Source organism: Armigeres subalbatus, chromosome 3 (assembly GCF_024139115.2).
Source record: "Armigeres subalbatus isolate Guangzhou_Male chromosome 3, GZ_Asu_2, whole genome shotgun sequence".
Taxonomy (NCBI): domain Eukaryota; kingdom Metazoa; phylum Arthropoda; class Insecta; order Diptera; family Culicidae; genus Armigeres; species Armigeres subalbatus.
This window is the reverse complement of record NC_085141.1, coordinates 10,460,058-10,482,388: the sequence shown is the minus strand read 5'-3', so window position 1 is coordinate 10,482,388 and position 22,331 is coordinate 10,460,058. Positions and strand designations below refer to the sequence as shown.

Genomic DNA, 22,331 nt, shown 5'->3' with positions numbered 1-22,331 from the left:
GTATCTGGGGTTAATCGTTGATTCTCAAGGTATACGTCCAGATCCAGAGAAGGTTCGAGCTATTAGTGAGATGCCGGCACCGCATGATATCACTACCTTACGATCATTTTTGGGTGCGGTGAATTATTATAGCAAATTTGTGCGTGGTATGCATAAACTACGTGAACCGATGGATGCATTACTGAAGAAAGACGTCAGGTGGTACTGGTCTCCGGCTTGTCAACAATCTTTCAACCAATTCAAACGGATTTTGCAGTCAAACCTGTTACTCACACACTATGACCCAAGGCTCGAGATTATTGTTGCCGCTGATGCTTCCATGAGTGGAGTTGGAGCGGTTCTGCTACATCGTTTTCCAGACGGCACAATTAAGGCGGTTTGTCACGTTTCCAGAACCATGACTCAAGCAGAGAAAGGATACAGTCAAGGCGAGAAAGAAGCATTGGCGCTAATTTTTGCCGTTACCAAATTTCATCGAATGTTGTTTGGACGTCCATTTACATTGCAGACAGATCATAAGCCTTTGGTTTCCATTTTCGGATCGAAGAAAGGAATTCCGGTTCACACCGCTAATCGGCTACAACGGTGGGCGCTAACTATGTTGTTGTATAATTTCAAAATCGAATTCAAATCAACGGAAAGCTTTGGATACGCCGACTTCCTATCAAGACTCATAAATCAGCATGCTAAACCTGAAGAGGAATATGTTATCGCAAGTACTCGAATGGAGACCAGCATTAGAATAATCCAAACCGAATCACTTTCTTCGCTTCCAATCACACACGAAATGGTTGTAGCTGCTACTAAGGAAGATAAAACACTTCTGAATGTACTTCAACAAATCAGAACTGGATGGTCAAAACCAATATGGCACCTGATGTGAAACCGTATCGTGCACGACAAGAATCGTTATACAGTTCAGGGGATTGTGTCATGTTATCGGATAGAGTGGTCATTCCAGATGTTCTTCGTACACCAGTTCTAAAGCAGCTACATGCTGGACATCCTGGGATGGAGCGAATGAAAGCTATAGCACGCAGCTACGTATTTTGGCCAAACATCGATGCGGACATTGAAGATTACGTTCGACGATGCTCCCGTTGTGCAGCAGTAGCCAAGTGTCCCACAAAGACAACACTTTCATCTTGGCCAATTCCTACACAGCCATGGTCTCGTATCCATGAGGACTATGCCGGGCCATACAAGGGCAATTTTTTTCTGGTTATCGTCGACGCTCTCACCAAGTGGCCAGAAATATATTGCACGAACTCCATGACATCATCCGTCACTATAAACAAGCTTCTCGAAACCATAGCAAGGTTTGGATTACCAGATGTTATCGTGACTGACAACGGGACACAGTTTGATTCAAATTCCTTCGCAAAGTTTTGTGAAAAGAATGGAATAGAACATATTAAAATTCCACCATTTCATCCTCAGTCGAACGGACAAGCCGAGCGGTTCGTCGATACATTGAAAAGGGCGTTAACAAAAATGGAATGTGATGCAATTGAAGAGGCACTTCAAACGTTTCTGTTCACGTACAGATACACTCCAAACAAATATATTGAAGATTCAAAATCACCTGCCGAAGCGATGCTTGGAAGAAAAATCAAAATGAATTTGGACCATCTAAAAAAACAACAACCCAAGTCGTTACAGGTTAATCACCAGCAAAATTACCAATTTAATAGATCTCATGGAGCCAAAGAAAGGATGTTTGCTGCCGGTGATGAAGTATACGCAGAAATTCATATACGCAATAAACGATACTGGGCAGCTGGAAAGATAATCGAAAAAAAAGGAAGTGTGACGTACAACGTGTGCAGTGCCTAACACTTTCTGGCTTGTTGTAGTTACAGCTTCGTTGATATTTTCCCACAATCTGTAGACGTCGCCAGATCCGGTGGCATCTCCTACCCGCTCGTCCAGCTTCTGGTGATACTGTTCAGCAACTCCTTCCACTGACAAGCTTTGGTTATTGAAACGCATCGTTCTGTTGTTTCGTGGATTCGTGACGCTGGAAAGTCGCGCCCGAAGTTTTGCAACTACAAGGTAACGATCCGAGTCAATGTTCAGACCTCTGAAGGACGTTACATCTATAACATCCGAGAAATGTCGTCCGTCGATCAGCACGTGGTCTATCTGTGAGCAAGTGAATCCACTCGGATGTTGCCAGGTGTGTTTGCGGATATTCTTACGTACGAAGTTGGTACTGCTGTTTGCCATCCCTCCAGCAGCAGCAAAGGTTACAAGTCGTAGACCATTATCGTTGATACCCAAGCAGCACGCGCAACATCTTTCAAATAGGTGTTTGTTCCTTATAAATTGCATTGAGGACACTGGCAATACATCGAGTCACATTAAAGCCACTACCCAGTTTCAGAAGAACACAATGTTTCATTTCCGTTTAAGTGGCGTCGCAATTTTCTGCCCATCTGATTTCTTGGGTGGTTTAAAATTCGAAGTGTTTCATATCAGAAACAAAACAGATAAGTTGCAGAATTAATAACACTTCGGTTCATTGCTGTTACGACAATGTTTCTGATATGTTGCAAAACACTTTGAGCTCAGCTGAGCAGTATTTTATTTTTGACAGTCCCCTGCATGTTCCGTATAAGGTACAATGAAGTAACAAATGACTTTGTTGTTTATGTAGTGCACTTGTCACTATGTAGTGCAGAATCTCCAAATAGAATTGTTGGTGTGGTGGCTATAGTAGAAGTTTGCAAATCTCAAGGTCCATGGTTCGATTCCCGGTTGGTTTTTGTGTTTTTATTTTCATTGCAGCACCAACGTGTTGCAAATAGGCTCCTCTTGCGCTTTTTGTGTCACAAAGGAGTTCCAAATACGACGCGTTGTGCATAAGTCAGACCTTTAGTAAGTCACACCACAGTGGTTGTTACTCACTGAGCAACAAGAGGTGTTGCTTGGGTAGCGGTCGATTGTCGGCTCCCTAAAAAACATTAAAAACGGATACATATGCAGTGCACATTTACATTGCACATGCAAAAAAAGTGTTCCCGAATTCGTAACCAGCAAGAATACATCGTGATTTAATTCATGGTTTCGGGAACACCAGTCACGTTTTCCAGAACGTTCCAGAAAACGTGTATGTATTCCCGAATCCGTGACTATTGTTCCCGAAAAAAAAAACACCGTGAACTCGTTAGTTCACGAATTCATGAACGCTTTTTTTTTGGTCTTATGGCTGAAAATATCAAGATTAGTTATGGAATTGATTTAATTTAGTTAGAACTTTGTATAGGAGCCCCGTAGATTTATAGTATTATGTACCAATCGACTCAGTTCTACGAATTGAGGTGGTGTCTGTTATGTGTGTGCATGTGTAAGAAACTGGTAAACACACTTTTTGGAACTAAGCATTGACCTGTTTACTCGCAACCAGTTTCATTCGACGCGAAATCCTGTCCAGTTGTTTGCTATTGCTATTTGCAGATCGGACTATGGACTCAGAATTTGTGGCCAAAATACTATTTTTGTTAAACACAAAGTACGCTTAAAAACACTAACTTGTTTTGTTGTGAATCTAACGCGTAAGAATCTAACACGCGAGAATCTAACGTGCTAGGGGGTCTAATCAGGGTTTTTTGCTCATAATTTTGTTTCTATAGCACATGAGGAAAGATGCATTAATTACGTAACGCCAAAATCGACCATTTCCAACCCTCAAATGTTGGTCTAGAAATATAGACCAGAATTTAGAAAGTGCGTAACAGCTAAAAAAATTTTTTTCTGGTGCTTTGTCTACGTATGTATCTTTGTATGTAGACGAAAAATCGGAAAGAACTCATTTTGAATGTTACGGACTATGGACCTTTCCACATGTTAGTCTATAAATATCAATTTTTCAACCAGCAACAAGGTTAAACTAACAACAAGCTACCCGCGTTTCATACGACGCCATCACTGATGATATTTCAATTACTAAAAGGGATGCCAATAACCGACCGTATTTGGGTACCGACAACCGAATTTAGAAACCATTTAAAAAAATCTTTTTCAACACGTAATTCGGTGACATTTATTATTGTATCACAAATTAGGATTCATTCACTTTATAAATAGGATTTAAATTCCAACTTTTGAGTGGGTTTTTACTTGTCTAAAAAATATTAAGTTCGTATATATATAATATATAATTAATATGGTATTAATTTAAAAAACGAAACAGATGCGACAGTTTTTTGGAATTGGGCACAAAAACATCATACTGATATTACCCAAACATGATACTTGTCAGAAGGTTCGGAACTGTCTTCTGTCATAAGCTATGTCGGGGTGCCGACAACCGACCACCTTCCCCTACTAATAAAATAGACCCGAAAACTGCTATAGAGCAAAAAGTTTGGAACACTGAGTAAGCTCAAATTGTTTATATCGGTCCAAATCGATGATTTAATCATAAATTTTGTATCAATGGTTAAGATGCCCTTAGAAGAGCCTCATTCTTAAAAAGAACCGTTTGTTTGAGAAACTGCATATGTAACATTTTTGGCCAAAATGAGATTTTTATATATTCTGAATCCTTGTCCAAAAATACGTATTCTGGCAAAAAATACGAAAAAAATTGTTCAGGAATATATGAAAAAGTTTTTCGTTTGTTTGAGTAACCGCATATGTCCAGGCACTTTAAAAAGCAATTATGGAAAACTGCATACAGTTTTCACACTGGAAGTGCCCCATGGTGTTGCGTTTTGACAAAAACTATCGATCAGTATCGAAGGAATCGAAAGATTCGGTGCCAATTCATTCAAAAACAAATGATTCAATTATTGATTCATCCGATGTTAGCGACTTGTTTTGAATTTTAGTTAGCGTCGATACAGATAGTTAGCGTCCGGTACAGAAGACATCGAAGAGAAGTCATTTTGAAGAAATTTACAATAGGCAAGGGGATGATAACAATCAATCAATGACATCAATGTCGTTCAAATACTGATAAAATAAATAACGGTTACGAAATTTCATAATCCTTATCTTATCTGTCAAACGGTATGATTCAATCTTACGGCCATTGTCAGCATCATACCAACCTTGCGGTGTTAAGGTTATTCTTTGTGTGCAAGCATCCTTCCCGGGCAATACCATAAAACATTAAAAATCTCTCATTAGGCATCCATATAAACATTTGTCTAAAAAATTCAAGAAAATATAATTTGTTCTCAAGCGGCTTTTTTGTAGATTTTGACAGATGTAATGAAGGGTTTGCTCTAAACAAATATTTATTGAGTAGATATCATAGAAAGGCGATCAAGTCTCCCCAATTTTGAAGATTGCATGCGCTGTCGAATTCCATAGTAAAAATCGCTCATAAATACGCACCTCAATTCGGAAAATCTGCGTATTTTGGAGTAAAAATATTTAAAAATTCAGAGAGCATGGTCCTCATTACAAGCAAAAGGTCTAGCGTTCAATCCCAAGCTCGTTGTACATGAATCTACATAATTTTTGTATCGTTTTCTGCCGAAACGATCCTACTGTTGTTCCTGTCGCACTAAAAATTCCAAAAACATCCGTGGCACCTATGACAAATTGTTAGAGTTCTCTGCATCTTTCTTAAGTAGGCAGCTAATCCAATGATCGTAATTTTCACTTATTTTCACGAGAAGAGAATGCTCATTCACGCAGATATTCGCCGAAAAATGGTTTTAAGGAAAGAAAAACAGGTGTTAAGATTGATAACCAAATTTCGATCACTTCCAGTGGCGTAAAAATTTGATTTGCTTGCAGACTACTCATAGTTTTAAGTTGTCCTGATTTTTACTGATATTGAGTAAAATTTCCGTGGGGTTTAAAGAGGGGGCAATAATTTTACTTAGTCACTGAGTAAATAAAAGTTACCGAGTACGATTTTCATTTTTCTTCTGAGCTCGTTTTAAGAGAAAAGAGTGGCGAGTGAAATCTTAAGATGAAAATCTTAAGATGTTTTCCGCCACAAATTACAAAAAAAATATTCTCCTTCGACCCAAAAACGGCTTGATTTCGTCTCATCGAACCTGCAATTGAAATTGGAAGTCACTATTTGGTCACTTTTTCTGTAACTAAAAGTCACTATTTGGTCCCTTTTTTCGTCAGCTTTGGTCACTAAAGTCACTATTTTGAGTGGCTTCGGTCGCTACCAGCCCTGCGTTCGGCTGAATTGGTCATTTTGGATATTTCCACGACAATAACGGGAAAATCTTTTGAATTTGCCCTCAAAAAATTGATTAACTCCCCCAGAAATTCTTCAAATTTTTCCAGATTATAATTTAAAAATTATTTTCAGATTTTCCACGGAAACTACTTTCAAGTTTCGAGAACTCTTTGGAATTACCAAGGAAAATAGTTTGAGATTTACATGAGAATCTCTTCAGAGTTTTTACGGGAGGTTGTTGAAAATTTCTACAGGAAAATATATTCAGAATATTCACGGAAAATTCCTATTGAGTCTCTGTTAAGTATTCTTTAAAATTCACACAGAAAATTGTGACTAGTGAAAGAGATGCTTTAACGTTGACTTCCCCAGTTTAAATTAATCAAGACGGTTAGTTTTTCATCCTTTATTATAGTGATTTCTTTTTTTCGCTTTTTCATAATTAAACGGCTAGTTGGCATAGCCAACTTTAAAACATCGGAAAAATGCTCGGAGTCGGAGTATTGTTTTTGGATTTCTTCAGAATTTTTTTTTCTATGTTCGATTAAAAATTCTTGGTAAGTTCCATTCCATTCCAACAAGACCGAAGGTGACAGGCGGCCAAGCTGATAATTTGGCCGAAAAAGCCGTTTGCCCTAACAGGTCGTCTGGCCGAAACCATCGTTGCCTAAAAATGCCAATTTAGCAGAAATAGTTTTTTGACAGAATGGGCCATTTGGCCAAAAATTTTATTTGGTCCAACGGGGTCATGCGACCAAATTTCAGTGACTGAACCTCGTACTGAACGGGAAATATGGTCAGAAATGGCCACTTCTTTGGCGAAATGGTCTTTTTGTCAATTGACTATTGAACAAAACTCCGTGGCCTCTCTATTTCGAAGTCGATACTGGACTTTAGGCCAAAAGACATCTAACCAGGTACCATTTAGCAAAACGATTCACGGAAACTGTTATCAGATCAAAATTGGTTTGACCGAAAATGTAGTTTGGCCGAATGCTGAATGTCATTTGGCTGAAAATACCGTTCGGGGGAAAAAGTCGTTTGACGTTTGACATCATCATCATTTGACTAAAAATGCCGTTCAGTAAAACATGGCATTTGGCAGAAAGAGCCATTTGGTCCTTAAATGTCCTTTCTGCAACCTTATTTGAAAAGTGTCGTTTGGCTGAATTGATCATTTTTCCAAAAAAACGCCGTTTATCCGACAGAAAATGCCGTTCGGCCAGAAGGGTTGTTTTGCAGAAAGGACATTTTCGGGCCAAATTACCATTCCTACCAAACGGCATTTTCGGTCAAATGATCTATTCGGTTAAACGATTTTTTACGACCAAATTACCGGTTCGGCTGAATGTCCATTTCGGCTGTATGTAGTTTTCGGTAAAAATACATTTTTGGTCAAATCATTTTTGACCTGATAACAGTTTCGGATAAACGTTCAATTCGACTTAATGGGATTTATTGCCATATAACTTTTTGTTTAAATGCCAGTATCGACTTAAAAGTAGAGAGGTTACGAAATTTCGTTCAACAGTCGTTTGACAAAAGACCTTTTCAACGTCATACTAATCACACACATGTTGTTATTCGTACCATGGTACAAGTTGTACCACAGGTGTGTCACCTTGTACCATGCTGGTACAACGTGGAAAACCATGGTACAATGTGTACTATGGTGCATAACCGTGGTATACCACCGTCCTTGTACCACCAGTGTGTCTTTAGTATAAATGTCATTAGGCCAAACGGATGGAAATTGTGGACTTAATTACCCATTCAGTTATTGACATTTGGCCGTATGATCTGTTGGCCTAAACGATATTTTTTAACAAATGACCCATTCTGTCGAACGACCATATCGGCCAAACGGCATTTTTGGGCTGATGACCTATTCGGCCAAACGACCTGTTAGGGAAAACGACTTTTTCGGAAAAAATTAGCAAAAAATAGCAATTAAAGATGCATAATCAGCAATAGTGTTAATATCCATTTTAGATTAGAAAATTTCTCCGTATTACATGTAAATGTTTCAAAAAGTCCGCAAAAAATAGAAGAATATTTAAATAAACATTATTTTATACTTTTGTTTTCATTTTCTGAGAAATTATAATATTAAACTTGAATTAGACTCGGAGTTTGGAGCCAAAGTAGACTTCCTCTAAGTACTTCCTCTACTTTAGTAGGGTTACTGCTCCTTTACTTGTTTCTTATTTTGTGATTTATTTCACCAGTAAGCATGCGTGTTAGCAAAAAGAAGCAACAAAATTGGTGCTGTATTTCTTTGTTTGGAAAACGGGACAGTTCCCCTAAAATAGCACATTTTGCCCAAGCCTGAAAATTTTATTAATAGAATTTTTATACTTTAAATACTATCAGAAATCTATAAAAGCCCTACATTTGCTTGAGTAAATAGGGTCTCAATAGTTAAAAACAAAGCAATTCTAATTATGTATTTAATTGTTAGTTTTGTTTCCAAAAGTTTTGAATGAAGAAATTTATAATTCTACACAGCATGGAAGTCGTCTTTTCCAATATCAATACTATAGATCAAACTCCGTAGATCCAAAAGTTAAAAGTTAAATGTAAATACGTTACGCTTATACAAGTCCTACGTCCACTTGCGGTTATGTTGAAAACATTACATCCATCATCATCATCATCATTATTATATATATATATATATATATATATATATATATATATATATATATATATATATATATATATAAATATAATAGCCCTGTTTGTCTGTCCGGTGACTAGGCAACCAGACGCAGCACGCGGGGAAATTCTCACAAAAAAATAAAATATTTGGCACTTCAATTCTTTTTTACTATCAGATGCAGAAAACAAAACCAGTGACAACCTTATACAACCAGACACAGCATTTGATGAAAAAAATCACAGACAACAGATGTTGAAAATTTTGATTTTTTTTAATGCGAACAGTTTATATTGAAAAAAAAAACACTTTCCACGGGCGCTACTGCGTCCACAAATAAACTAGTACTACAGAAGACACAATCCCCGTGTTGAAACGTTGGGTCATTAACATACTTGTTTTACTAAATTGAGACTGAGTAGCCGTTTTTCACTACAAATACAAAAGAAACACTCGGGAATTACTTTATTCAGGACATCCGGGTATTTGACGTTGTGACTGGTGTGGCGTAGCGTCATGGTTATGGTTCGTATTATGGTTCATATTTTTCGGTTCGTCAGGGAGCATATTCCGGATGGACATAGCATTATTTTACACGAAACAATAAGACAAAGAGAAGAAAAAAAAAATGAGAAAGAAAGAAAATAGGGGTATTAGCTTTTTATGTCCGACGAGCAAAGAAAGGCATAGATGCCCTGCATATAAACCACATCATGATCCCTCAAAACACCTCTTACTTCCCTGTAGGGTTGTTCCCCTAGCAGCACAGTTCTGACTGATTTGGTTGCTGCAACTTTTATGTGACACGATTTTATCATAAATGAGTCACAGAAACTCTACTATGACAAGTGTGCTGCTTGGGTCACCTCGGGCCATAAGGGTATCCAATAGTTGATCTCTGGAGGCGTTATTTTCCGTGCAATACCAAATTACGTGATCGATGTCGTCGTAACCGGCTATACGCCTGCTATCGACCAGGTTTATTCTATAGAAATGTGCGTTTAGTTAACAGTGATTGGACATAAGCCTCGACATCGTGCGAATGAAGCCTCGGCTTAAGTTCTCACCTCTGAACCACGCTCGCGCAGAAACTTTAGGAACTATGGAGAATGGCCCCTGTCCAAGTTTATTGTGTGACCAATTCATTTGCCAATTTTGAACAGTACTCTGACGGACTCGTTGTTCGAAAGTTGTCTATCATAAACTTTACCTTCCTTTGCCATCCACCTTTGCTAGCGAGTCCGCCTTCTCATTTCCATAGATTAGGTTAGAGGCGCATCCACGTTCCGAGTCGTGGGTAGGACAAATATGAAATGCCGATTTGGGCAACAGTTCTGGTATTAACAGTTGCATTAAGCGATTCGCAGGTGTTACAAGACTATTGTGTTACTAAAATAAATAATAATTGTGGACTAATCATTAGAAGCAGGGCACTCTTCAACAGTCAAGAGCTGTCCTGGCCACGTTCTTATGAATGCTGGAGGGAAAAGAATGGTTAGTTGGGACACCTATAATTAATAAAGGAGCAGAGAACTCTACGTCCTCCCATAGGTGCCACGAGAGGTTTTGGAACTGTTAGTGTGAAAGCTGTAACGGTAGGAATCGTTTTGGTAGAACGTGAAACACACAAAGAACAAAGGCATACATGAAAGGAAAGGGCAATCCTGTGATCGAACCCATGATCTCCTGCTCATAGGCAGTAACGATAGCCACTAGACCACCGAGCATGTCTTCGATTTGGGCGACAGTTTTGGTATTGAGAAATCGTTGCAAATTTTACCTATACCGCCTGTGAAAGCATAGCTGTACCATATTGATATGAAATCCATTTCAATATGAAAAAGTTATACTTGCAATAAAATCAATTCTAAAAATAATCAGAACTTTAAAAGCTCTTGCACTCATGCTCTTATACAATTTGAGAAAATTTCTTCAATTTTCAGGAGAAATATTGTTTTTCCATTATCGACTATCGAATATATTTACAAGCTTTCAGAAAAAGCATCAGAAATTAAGAAAAAATCAATGGTTTCAATCAATTATTTCTAACTTTTAGGATTTCATATTACCTCCAGAATCTAGCGATCCAAATAAATCAATAAAAAATCGCATGATTGTCAAAGAATCTGTTTTCGGAGATCAGAACCCTTTAAGAGCGGTCTTCGGTATGTTTCTGGTTCCTCAGATTTCAATAGATCTTTTGAGGTTTGAAGAGGACTTTTCCGTAGGCTTCTAATAATCCATTCAATCGTGCTTTATCATAACCGAATTTGCAGATTTCATCAACTTCTATTTGGTCGGGGTTCAGCCAAACCGCACCAAGCGGCTTTTCGACTGACTTGTGATATTTTGTTCGTAAAAGGACAACGGGAATAGTTTCATATCACTTCAAACGTACATTTGCAGTAGGATATCCTCAGTTATGGGGTTGAGGGATATCCGATACGATTTGCGTTCAATTAAATCTGCTAAACGAAAGTTTGAGCAGAAAAATCGGTAATTTTTCGTTGGCGCTTGGTGCGTTTTGGCTGAACCCCGACCATTTCATCTCTGTAAAACCTAGACATCTTTGAGCGCTTTAGGGATTCAAAAGTGCCTGAAGTCCTAAACAACAATCAGTAGTCTATTGCTTTAGGATCCCAAAAACATCTCTCATTATTGTTTGGACTCTGATTAACTTTAAAATCACCTTCTGCTAACACACAAATTCTTGCCATCCAATGACTTCATATGTTCTTACCACAATCATGGGTAGGACAATGCTTTGACTGTCCCACCCAGGAAAATTCATGCGTAGGACATGTCCTACCTGTCCCACCGACTCCCGGCGCATCTGGATTAGGTAATGGGATGGGACCCAAACAAAAGTAATCTTGAATGATCTTTCGATCAAATCACGCATCTGCTCTCTTATGTTTGTAAGAAAGTGAAATCCATGCTTAACTGGCTGCATGCATCGATAGAACTAAGACTATCCGAGAAGATGTAATAATGGACTACAGGCTGATTGAAAAGCGTGGTTATTGCTCCCAGCTCAGCCAATTTCGTATCGTTTCGAAACCACGGAAGTAATTTATGTTTCGTTTCGTTTCATATCAAATTCCAAATTACGTTTCATTTCGTCAAGGAAAAATGTGTTATCGCATACCTTTACTATATACTAAGCGACTTCAGGAATCCATAAAATTGCTCAAGCTTGGAATCAAGGGGAAAGGATAAAAGCGTAGACCTCCCGTTCCAAACGCTTTCAAATAATGTACAGGGGTTGAACAAAAAGGTCCAGATAGGCAAAATTTTGTCGAAATTCAAATAAATAATCTGATTTTGATAAAAAGGAGACCCTCGCACTCGGGAGCTCTTCAAATATTCTGTTTTATCCAAAATCTCAGATTGGTCCTTGGGCACCGGACATGTTCCGGGTTGTCAGAGGGTATGTTAAAAATGCATTTTTCTTCTGCTTGTCATTTTATGTGACGTTTCCTCACAAACTAGAACTAATATACCGTCCAATGCTGGCTGTAGATCGAGAATCCTTTAGTAATACGCCAATATGGCCAGTTCCGTAACATGCGTTTTTTTTTCTTCCTAAGCAATGGAGGGGGAATCTGCTCAACAGACATCCTGGGTTGTCCAGGAAGTGCGGGGTTAGGGACCACCTCCAACAGCAAACGAGGGAGGCAGGACTACATCCCCGACCCGCTAAACCGTTTCCATTGCCGCCAAACCCATCATCTCTTCGGTACAACCAGAAAGTAATGCTTCAAAGGGGGACCAGTGCACAACACACCCTCGATGTTAGCTTCGTGTCCTTGCAGCATCGAACATCGTGACTCGCTTTTTTAGAAGAACACCGTCATGGTATCGTGCCAGCGCATTGCCGGCTTTCCAGGTGGCCTTACCACGCCATATGTCCTCGGAAGGACTTCGCGTCTGCTTCCCTCTGCACGACTGGTATCAAGAATGATTATGCCGCGTGCACCCCAAATTGACCTCTCTGCGATAGGGCCTATTCGCCAACACACAGATTCATACATCCCAGAAGATGTGGCTAAGCAGTACATCTAAAAATGAGTCATCAAGCAATCACTGTGGCACGGTTTCACATCTTTCAATATCTCACAAAACGACCATTCAGTAGAAATTATTTCCTTACCCAGTTTTTTTTTTGCATAGACATTCCGAAAATTGCAATAGGTGACCATGAATCAGCCATTTCAAGTGATCCCATCTGACTAAATCACCTCAATTTGATTCGTAATGATTCAATTGTGGCTTGCTGCAAGAACCACCAAAACGAGCGTGTGCACACGTAGGTACGTGTCATCAAGTGCACTGGATCGGGGTAATTTGCTTGTTTTCGAAACGTTATTGGAAAATTGCTGCTGATCGCACGTAGCTAATGGGGAGCTGATATTGCGGATTGGGGAGCGAGGCGACGAGACGACCGAGCAAAATTGATCACCCGTTGGTTCGCACAATATCGGTGTGAAGAAATCGAACAATGAATAAATGCCGATTGAGATGATCAGCGTATCGAGAAGAAAGTGTACGGTCTGGCGTAAATTTGTGGGGATTTTGACGCTTGGGGAAAGATTGCCCCGCATCCGAAACTGAATGGCGGTATCTTGTGATACCGAATTGTGTATTTCTCTGTTATAATTGGGTCCGTAACTGAGATTTTTTTTTTCTGATTTGCTTGTTTCGCTAGGTTATCCAGTTGATATGAAAACCCTAACGAAACGAAAATCATCGATCATCGGTTAAAGATGCACATTATGATTAAATTTATTTAAAAAATTTCTTTTCTTTGATGCTATTTTATCAACTGTGATAAACTTCTACTTCATGCAACACATGTATTTGCTACTTCCACATCTGCCAGTCATATACACGTAGATAGGGAGCCGGTAGAAATCCAGTAATATGAAGTAATATTAGCATAGAGGCTCCTATGAAAGAATCCGGGCGCAGTTGATGCATTCATACATAACATAGGATGTACATCCGTTGAGTAATTGAAATCACATTTAACAAACTTATATCGCCCGACGACGACGGTACGTATTTCCTGCTAATATTATATCCGCTACATTTATTTAGATTAGAGGAACAGCGTTTAAAACAGCAAAATTGCAATAATTACCACATGCTCTCTTTGCCCTAATTTTGTTTCTCACTTTAACTTTTCGAATAATTATTATAATTATAGTGCCAAGATTGATGTTTTTTCTACAGGCTCAATCAAAAATTTTAGCCGTACATAATTAATTTCTCCACTTATCCTGTTTTCATTCTGCCTTATTCTTTACCAATTTGAACTGTAATCAGCTTGTTTTCATCTTATTATAAATTATACCAATCTACATTCAATCGGCTTTTCTTTTTCACTCAATTGGTATGGGGTGTGAAACGATCACTTGGTTAATCGGTCAGTTCGGAAATTTCCACTGACGTAATGATTCTCAAGGTGAATCTGTTTATACGGTACTCATCCATCGATACGGTCGTCTTCAGGCAGCTCGTGTAAGGAGAAGAACGGCTAATTGGCCTATTGCAAACAGTTTGTACCGTACGGCTCATAAACAATTAGCGACCAACAGTTTTTCGAGTTGAAAATTATGCCCCATATTACACTATATGCACAATTGCACACTAAACTTTGGCGAGATCACATTGTATTGAGGAAGCTTCAAAAGCTTAACTTATAGATCTTCCTTTTATAAATTAATGAGTCCTGTTGGTATATCTGCTACACAGTGGATAAGAAGATATAAAAAGCGACAAACTAATCGGTTACGGTCCTAATTAAATGAGATTTGGTTCTATTATTCTCTCATTTGTTTTGAATATTGTATTGATATCTAAGCATAATGCTATAGTCATTAAAACCTAAATAAGCTTATTGTATTGTGGACGGATGGTTTCTTGCTGTTAAAATTGTAAATAAGAATTGTAGGTGAAGGTGAGGAGACTTAGTCCCCTCCTCTTTTACAGAAAACAACAATAGTTTTGTTCTAGCGTATTTTTTCATATTGATCTCTAGACAAATCATTATGAATAGACTCATTTCAATCTTACGAATTGTCCAGAACATTTTGTGTGTTTTGGACCCTTCTAGAGAACTTTTTAGTAGCAACGCAGAACTTAAATAGCTTCTCTTAGCAATGATCGAATTCAATAATGTTTTCACAGCACAATGCCCTGAATATATAAAATGATATTTAGATTTTAATTTGTTGACTCAATAATAGGACACTTGATCCCTCATCAGGCACCTATGCAAAAATTTAGGTTTCTTCTGGTGTTTATTTTTTGTAAATTTTGACAATTTTGGTGAAGAGTTAGCTCAAAAAAATTCATAAAAAGGGGATCAAGTTTCCCCACATTCCAAGAATGCATGCGCAGACGAATTCCGTAACAAAACTTTTGAAGGCATAATATTCAAAAAAAAAAAAAACAGAAAGCATCTTTCAACTTCTTATTTATGGAAAAGGATCAATTTCCTCCGAATGTTCTAAAATTTTATCGATTTCGATCGATTGTGTATCAATAATAACAACACATAAGTGAAGTAAAATTATATGTTTCTCGGGAAATCTATGCAAAAATCGCGTAAATTTATTTATTTTTGGTTGCGATACATGAAAAAAAGGGAAAATGAGAAAAGGGAAGAAAGTCTACCCAGTCTCCTCTACCTACTAAAGACCTGTCGGCTCAGGTCGTTATTAAGGACAATCACAACATAATCCCAAAATGAATGTAACAATGGCCTTCCTAGCTCTCTCATAGTTGGTTGATACTACTAAAAAAAATGTGATTCCGTGCATATTATTACACGACACGGCATAAACGCGTGCACAGCGAGAATCATCGGCACAGTGCCCTATAAAGTTTTCCACACTTGCCATAGGTCTTTAGTAGGTGACAGTTGCTATACATATTTTTGACAGTAACTGTTTCCAACGCTGATACTACCATTTTCGCATTTTATTTATTGAACTTTATTCAAAATTTCAATATAGAATCAGTTTAATATTATGGACTTCTCATTTTTCAGAACATTTCAAATTATTAAGCTGATTACTTGGCTGTTTAGTGCTAATATGTTGGGCCTTTCTTGAATATCAACCCTACATGGGGACAATCCCGGGAAACGTTCTATTTTAAAGACGGAAATGTTCCGATGTCACTACGAAATGTCAGTCACTACTGGTGGATTTTTTGAACATTATTTAGAACTGTTGGGGGAGCTCCTGAAAGTATTTCTGGAGAAATATTCATATGAATTTTTTGTAGGATTTTCCGAAGGAGAACCCGAGCGGATTTTCAAAAAGTACTTCTAAAGGAATTTCTGAGAGAATTGCTAAACGAATTTCCGAAGGCGTTTCTAAAAGAATCCCTTAAGTAACTTCCAGATGAATCCCTGAAGGGATTTTCGAAGGAATTTACGATGGAATGTCTCAAAAATCCCACCAAGAATTCTTTCGGAATCGGAAGTTTCCCTGGGATTTATTAAAATTGGCGAAAAATGATTTTTAAGAACAATTATGGTGTAAACAAACAAATTTGAGGGAGAATATTCACGTGCCCCAGTTGAAAGTTCAAATTACTTGGCTCTGGATTATCATGGAGGAAAGTTGAAGTATTGCTAAGACGAATTTAATGTGTTGAATGTTACAAGTTCATGATCCTGTAAATATAGAATGTAGAATCGTGATGCGTGTTTCAAACTAAGCTCAAGTCATTATTTTCAGTTCAAAAATATCACATTATTTTTGTGGAAAAAAATGGATTGTCCTCAAGTGATATTCTAGAATTCGCGAATCGTTCTGAAGTGAAGGTCGTAAGGCCTAGCAAAAGTTTATAGCATCTATTAAAACTCTTCCCAACAAATCCTTAGATCTATGTGAAGATATGTTATACCAATCTTGCTGTAATCCAGCACACCGAAGGCCATCCAAAACGCTCTTGAGATCAGGTCGTCAGACCTACAATCATAATCCCTCTACTCTTGTAACACTTGTTCGTACAATTACACTTTACTTTTACTTTGTAGCACATATTTATTACAATTATTGCATTTAATACACGTACAATTATACTTTTCTTCTACTTTCGCACTGTTTCCCGCCTGACAATATCCTAACACTTTTTTTTATACTTATCTAGAGACTCTAACACCGATCTCGATTTTACCTTGACGGACTATTTAACTGTTCACTTTTATCTTTTTCAAGAAGTTAGTTAATTTAAACTTAGATCTCGATTCGTGCACTGGACACGAGTGTCGAGGTGTCTAAGGGGCAAACCTGTTTCAAATGGAGTGTTCGGTAGGCCGGCTAGGGAAACCTAGAAAGCGCCGAATTCCAATAAAGGTGCTGCTGAAACTTTAGGACTGACCCCGAGCTTGGAAAAGCGCACGGTATTTATAGTCAATCCGAGTTCTGAATTTCATAATGATTTCATGAATTGCATCAGACTGGACTTTGGACCCCACGAAAGGTCCGAGAATCCTTAAATAACGTAACCATTTTCATCATCCCACATTTATCTGTTCGGACTATGTGGTTTTAATTTCAATTTCGTAAATATCCTCAATTTTTAGCTTCCATTCATTACTCAACTTTGCATTCTATATGGATGCACCCTAAAGTTCTTTTGTACGAAATGCTTAATCAGCTTATTTGAAAAATCCATAAATTCCGAAACAACTTCCTTAAGCATATGCGGTATTTCGAAAAATTTCGTTTCAGGTGGTTCGAAACGAAATTCCGCGGAATTTCGCGGAATTTGAGCATGGAGAAATCTGATTTCTTGATTTCGTTTCGTTTCAAAAAATTGCAAAAATTTCGCTAGAAAAAACTAGCTTCTAACGAAATTTAACGGAATTCCGCGGAATTTCGAAACAAATTTAAACTTAAACCAGACTTCATATTATCAAAAATTTTGGCTGCGCCACTGAACAAGATCTTGTTGTTTTCAAAATTTTAGATTTTACAAATTTTTCTTATCACGCTTACTACATAACCCCATTCTCAGTTGACAAATACGTATGTAGTTTTCTTCTATAAAACGTCTTCAGTGAAGCACTGATTCAAATTTAAATTTGGTGATTTTTTTTTTACTATTTGCACAATACTAATGGGGAATCGATCGTGGGACGGCAGCTAGTCCGGGAGAACGCGAAGTGAAAACAATCTACCTCGAGTAGCAGAAATTTGTTTAACTATAGTGTGCAATCGATCGTGTTGATGCTGATCACGCCAGCTAGTGTTGGAGAACGCGAAGTGATAAAACTAAAGTCTGCATCGAAGAGCACAACATTATTTAATGCGGAATCGATAGTGTTGTAAAAGTTTATTAAACGAAGCACATTGATCTTGCGTTAAATTGATTTGCAACACAGTTTTCGTCTTCTTGTTTTCAAAATAACTTCGTTTAAAATAAATAGTTATTTATTTATTTATCTTTATCTTCAGTATTAACTGTGCAGACTGATTTAAAACTTATATGCTAACTAAAAATTTGCCTTAATCTAGTTTTAAATATCGTTCTGCTACAATTAAAATCGAACCAATCAATGTCGTTGAGGAGGTTGAAGCAACGTTCAAGCGGATGATTTTGCCCAAACATTGTGAAGTGTCAGACAGGCTGGAAGAGCTGACGTTGGCGGAACATGAAAGTTAACTTGCTGTTTCGGATAGTCCAAGGGAAGTCGCCAACACGTTTTGAGAGCAGTAAATAGCTTCAAAGCTGTAATCAATTATTATTATTATTATTATTATTATTTATTCAGACTAAGGCCGAAGTGGCCTGTGCGGTATATAAGAGTCTTCTCCATTCGGCTCGGTCCATGGCTACACGTCGCCAACCACGCAGTCTACGGAGGGTCCGCAAGTCATCTTCCACCTGATCGATCCACCTTGCCCGCTGCGCACCTCGCCTTCTTGTGCCCGTCGGATCGTTGTCGAGAACCATTTTCACCGGGTTACTGTCCGACATTCTGGCTACGTGCCCGGCCCATCGCAGTCGTCCGATTTTCGCGGTGTGAACGATGGATGGTTCTCCCAACAGCTGATGCAATTCGTGGTTCATTCGCCTCCTCCACGTACCGTCCGCCATCTGCACCCCACCATAGATGGTACGCAGCACTTTCCTTTCGAAAACTCCAAGTGCGCGTTGGTCCTCCACGAGCATCGTCCAGGTCTCGTGTCCGTAGAGGACTACCGGTCTAATTAGCGTTTTGTAGATTGTCAGTTTGGTACGGCGGCGAACTCTATTCGATCGGAGCGTCTTGCGGAGTCAAAGTACGTACGATTTCCAGCCACTATGCGTCTCCGAATTTCTCTGCTGGTGTCATTTTCGGCAGTCACCAGTGAGCCCAAGTACACAAATTCTTCTACCACCTCGATTTCGTCACCACCGATGCAAACTCGCGGTGGGTGGCTCACATTGTCTTCTCTTGAACCTCTTCCTATCATGTACTTCGTCTTCGACGTGTTGATGACTAGTCCGATCCGCTTAGCTTCCCTCTTCAGTCTGATGTAGGCTTCCTCCATCTTCTCAAAGTTACGTGCCATAATATCTATGTCGTCGGCGAAACCAAATAGCTGGACGGACTTATTGAAAATTGTACCACTCGTGTTAATCCCTGCTCTTCGTATTACCCCTTCCAAAGCGATGTTGAATAGCAAACACGAAAGACCATCACCTTGCCGTAACCCTCTGCGGGTTTCGAAGGGACTCGAGAATGCCCCTGAAACTCGAACTACGCACATCACCCGAGCCATCGTCGCTTTGATCAACCGTGTCAGTTTATCCGGAAAACCGTGTTCGTGCATTAGCTGCCATAGCTGGTCCCGATCGATTGTATCATATGCGGCTTTGAAGTCGATGAATAGATGATGTGTGGGCACGTTGTATTCGCGGCATTTCTGCAGTACTTGGCGAATGGCGAACACCTGGTCCGTGGTGGAGCGTTCGCCCATAAAACCCGCCTGGTACTGCCCCACGAACTCCCTTGCAGTTGGTGCTAGTCGACGGCATAAAATTTGGGAGAGTACCTTGTAGGCGGCGTTCAGCAATGTGATTGCGCGGTAGTTGCTACAATCCAGCTTATCGCCCTTTTGTAGATGGGACACACGACACCTTCCATCCACTCCTGCGGCAAAACTTCCTCCTCCCAAATCTTGGTAATGACCCAGTGCAGCGCTCTAGCCAGTGCCTCACCACCGTGTTTAAATAGCTCTCCTGGTAGTTGGTCAACCCCAGGGGCTTTGTTGTTCTTCAGCCGGCCAATCTCCTCCTGGATTTCCTGGAGATCCGGAGCCGGTAGAATTCTGTCCTGCGCGCGTTCTCCCAGGTCCATCACCATACCGCCATCTTCGTCTGCCACATCGCCATTCAGGTGTTCTTCGTAGTGCTGCCGCCACCTTTGGATCACCTCACGCTCGTTCGTAAGAAGGTTCCCGTTTATGTCCTTACACATATCAGGCTGTGGCACGTGGCCCTTACGTGAACGGTTCAACTTCTCATAGAACTTTCGTGCGTTTCGTGCGTCGAAAAGCTGTAATCAAATTATAGTCAATAATCTAAATTACTGGGTATTACATTTTTCAACTTACATATTCGTGTTCTTCCTTTTCCTTCCGAAACTCTTCAACTAATATCGAAATAATGTAATCACCTAGCATGAAAACTTTAATAGACAATTAATTTCTGTCAATCTGCTGCATGACTTGCATGACTTACTTTTAGGTTCTAGGTTAAGCAATTCTAATTATTTTGCGCATAATTCAACCGTACTACTAGTTTATACTAGGTTTATCTGTAAGAAATAGGGTAGTATCGTAGCAAGTAAGTATATTAATTCATTTACCTAGTCACTAATGTGTTTATCAATAATTCGGTGTAATAATGATAACTAATATTCTATAGAAAAGCCTGAATTCACGCACTGGTAGAGTTTTATCTGTTTCGTACTACAGGTATATCCAAAAACAAATTGTCTGCCTCCTCTCTCGTCCCGCATACCATCCATACTCCTTATTTGGTCCACCATATCAAACATCATCGCTGCGAGTGATCTGGAACTCACCGAGGTGATGCTGAATGCGGCAGACATGTGATTCTTTTACATTCCCCCACCCGTGATGTTCCGGGAATCTCCATCTTCAGCCTGCTTTTTTTCTTATGAATGTCAAGCAGCGCTGGCTTGACGACCGGGCGAGTTAGGACTCCGTTGTTGGTCCGTACCACAGCTCTCCTAACTTGTCCATCCTGACCAGGGAACACCTCGATAATACGGCCTCTGACCCATCCATTTCGTTTATTCACGTCGATCACAAATACTACGTCTTCAGGCTCCAATGCTTCAACTGGCTGGAACCACTTTGTGCTCCTTGTCAGTGTTGGTAAATACTCGTGCACCCATCGCTTCCAGAATAAGTCCACTAAGTGCTGCGTGAGTTTCCAACTATCCCGCAATGATTCTCCTTCCACGACCAAGGCCGTCCTTGGTTGTACAGTGTCTTTGGCTCCGTAGAGCAGAAAGTGGTTCGGCGTAAGAGCTTCTTGTTCTGCATCGTCGAGTGGAATGTAGGTTAGAGGGCGCGAATTGACGATGGCTTCAGCTTCCAAGACTACAGTCTCTAGCGCTTCATCATTTAAGTGGCGAGGATGGTCTGCGATGGCCTCCATTGCCGTTTTGATAGAGCGAACCATCCGCTCCCAGCATCCGCCCATATGGGGCGCCGAAGGTGGATTGAATTGCCAAGTTGTTCTGGCATTTGTGAATGTCGACGCACAGCCCTCATGAATTTTTCTAATCTGCTCTGCAAGTAGGTTGCTTGCCCCTTTAAAACAGGTCCCGTTGTCAGAATAGAATGCTGCTGGGGCACCCCTGCGGCTCACGAATCGACGAATTGCCATGACGCACGATTGCGTCGACAAGCTATGTACTTTCTCAAGGTGCACTGCGCGTGTAGTGAGACAAGTAAACAGTGAGACCCAGCGCTTCACCAGGCTTCTGCCTTGTTTCGCTAAAATAGGGCCAAAATAATCAACGCCTGTGTAGCTGAACGCTCTGACGTGCGGAGTAAGCCGGACAGCTGGAAGTGGCGCCATCATTGGTGGACGAGGAGTTGCTTTAACAATCTTGCAATGTTGACATTCTCTGGCAATCCGCTTGATGACCGACCGAAGCTGCGGAATTCGAAACCGCTGTCGAACTTCGTTAAACACTGTATCGTTGTGCATATGGAAAAACCTTCGGTGGTAACTATCGACAAGTAGACGTGTCAGAGCATGATCCTTTGGTAGAATCACCAGATATTTCAACTCGAACGAAGCGGTAGGTGCGGCTGAAATTCTGCTATTCATTCTGATCACGCCCTTATCGTCTATGAACGGTGATTCCTGAAACAGTACACTACACTTCTCTATTTGCTTTTGGGTTTCGTTCGGGTGCTGTTGATTGTATCGCAGTGTGCTATATTCATCCGTGTAGACATGGAG

At 39.7% G+C, this 22,331-nt stretch overlaps 2 protein-coding genes across 5 annotated transcripts in view; both read left to right on the top strand.

The window, feature by feature from the left end:
- LOC134219475 (uncharacterized) overlaps positions 1 to 22,331 on the top strand; it is a 407,421-nt gene that overhangs the window by 159,824 nt on the left and 225,266 nt on the right. The window lies entirely within an intron of this gene.
- On the top strand, positions 1,012 to 1,836 carry LOC134221462 (uncharacterized protein K02A2.6-like). The gene has a single exon (XM_062700652.1). The coding sequence runs from the start codon at positions 1,012 to 1,014 to the stop codon at positions 1,834 to 1,836; it is 825 nt and encodes a 274-aa protein (XP_062556636.1).

What these genes read in the sequence shown, in the direction of transcription:
- LOC134221462 (XM_062700652.1), top strand. Translation starts at nt 1,012, where the DNA reads ATGGAGCGAATGAAAGCTATAGCACGCAGCTACGTATTTTGGCCAAAC.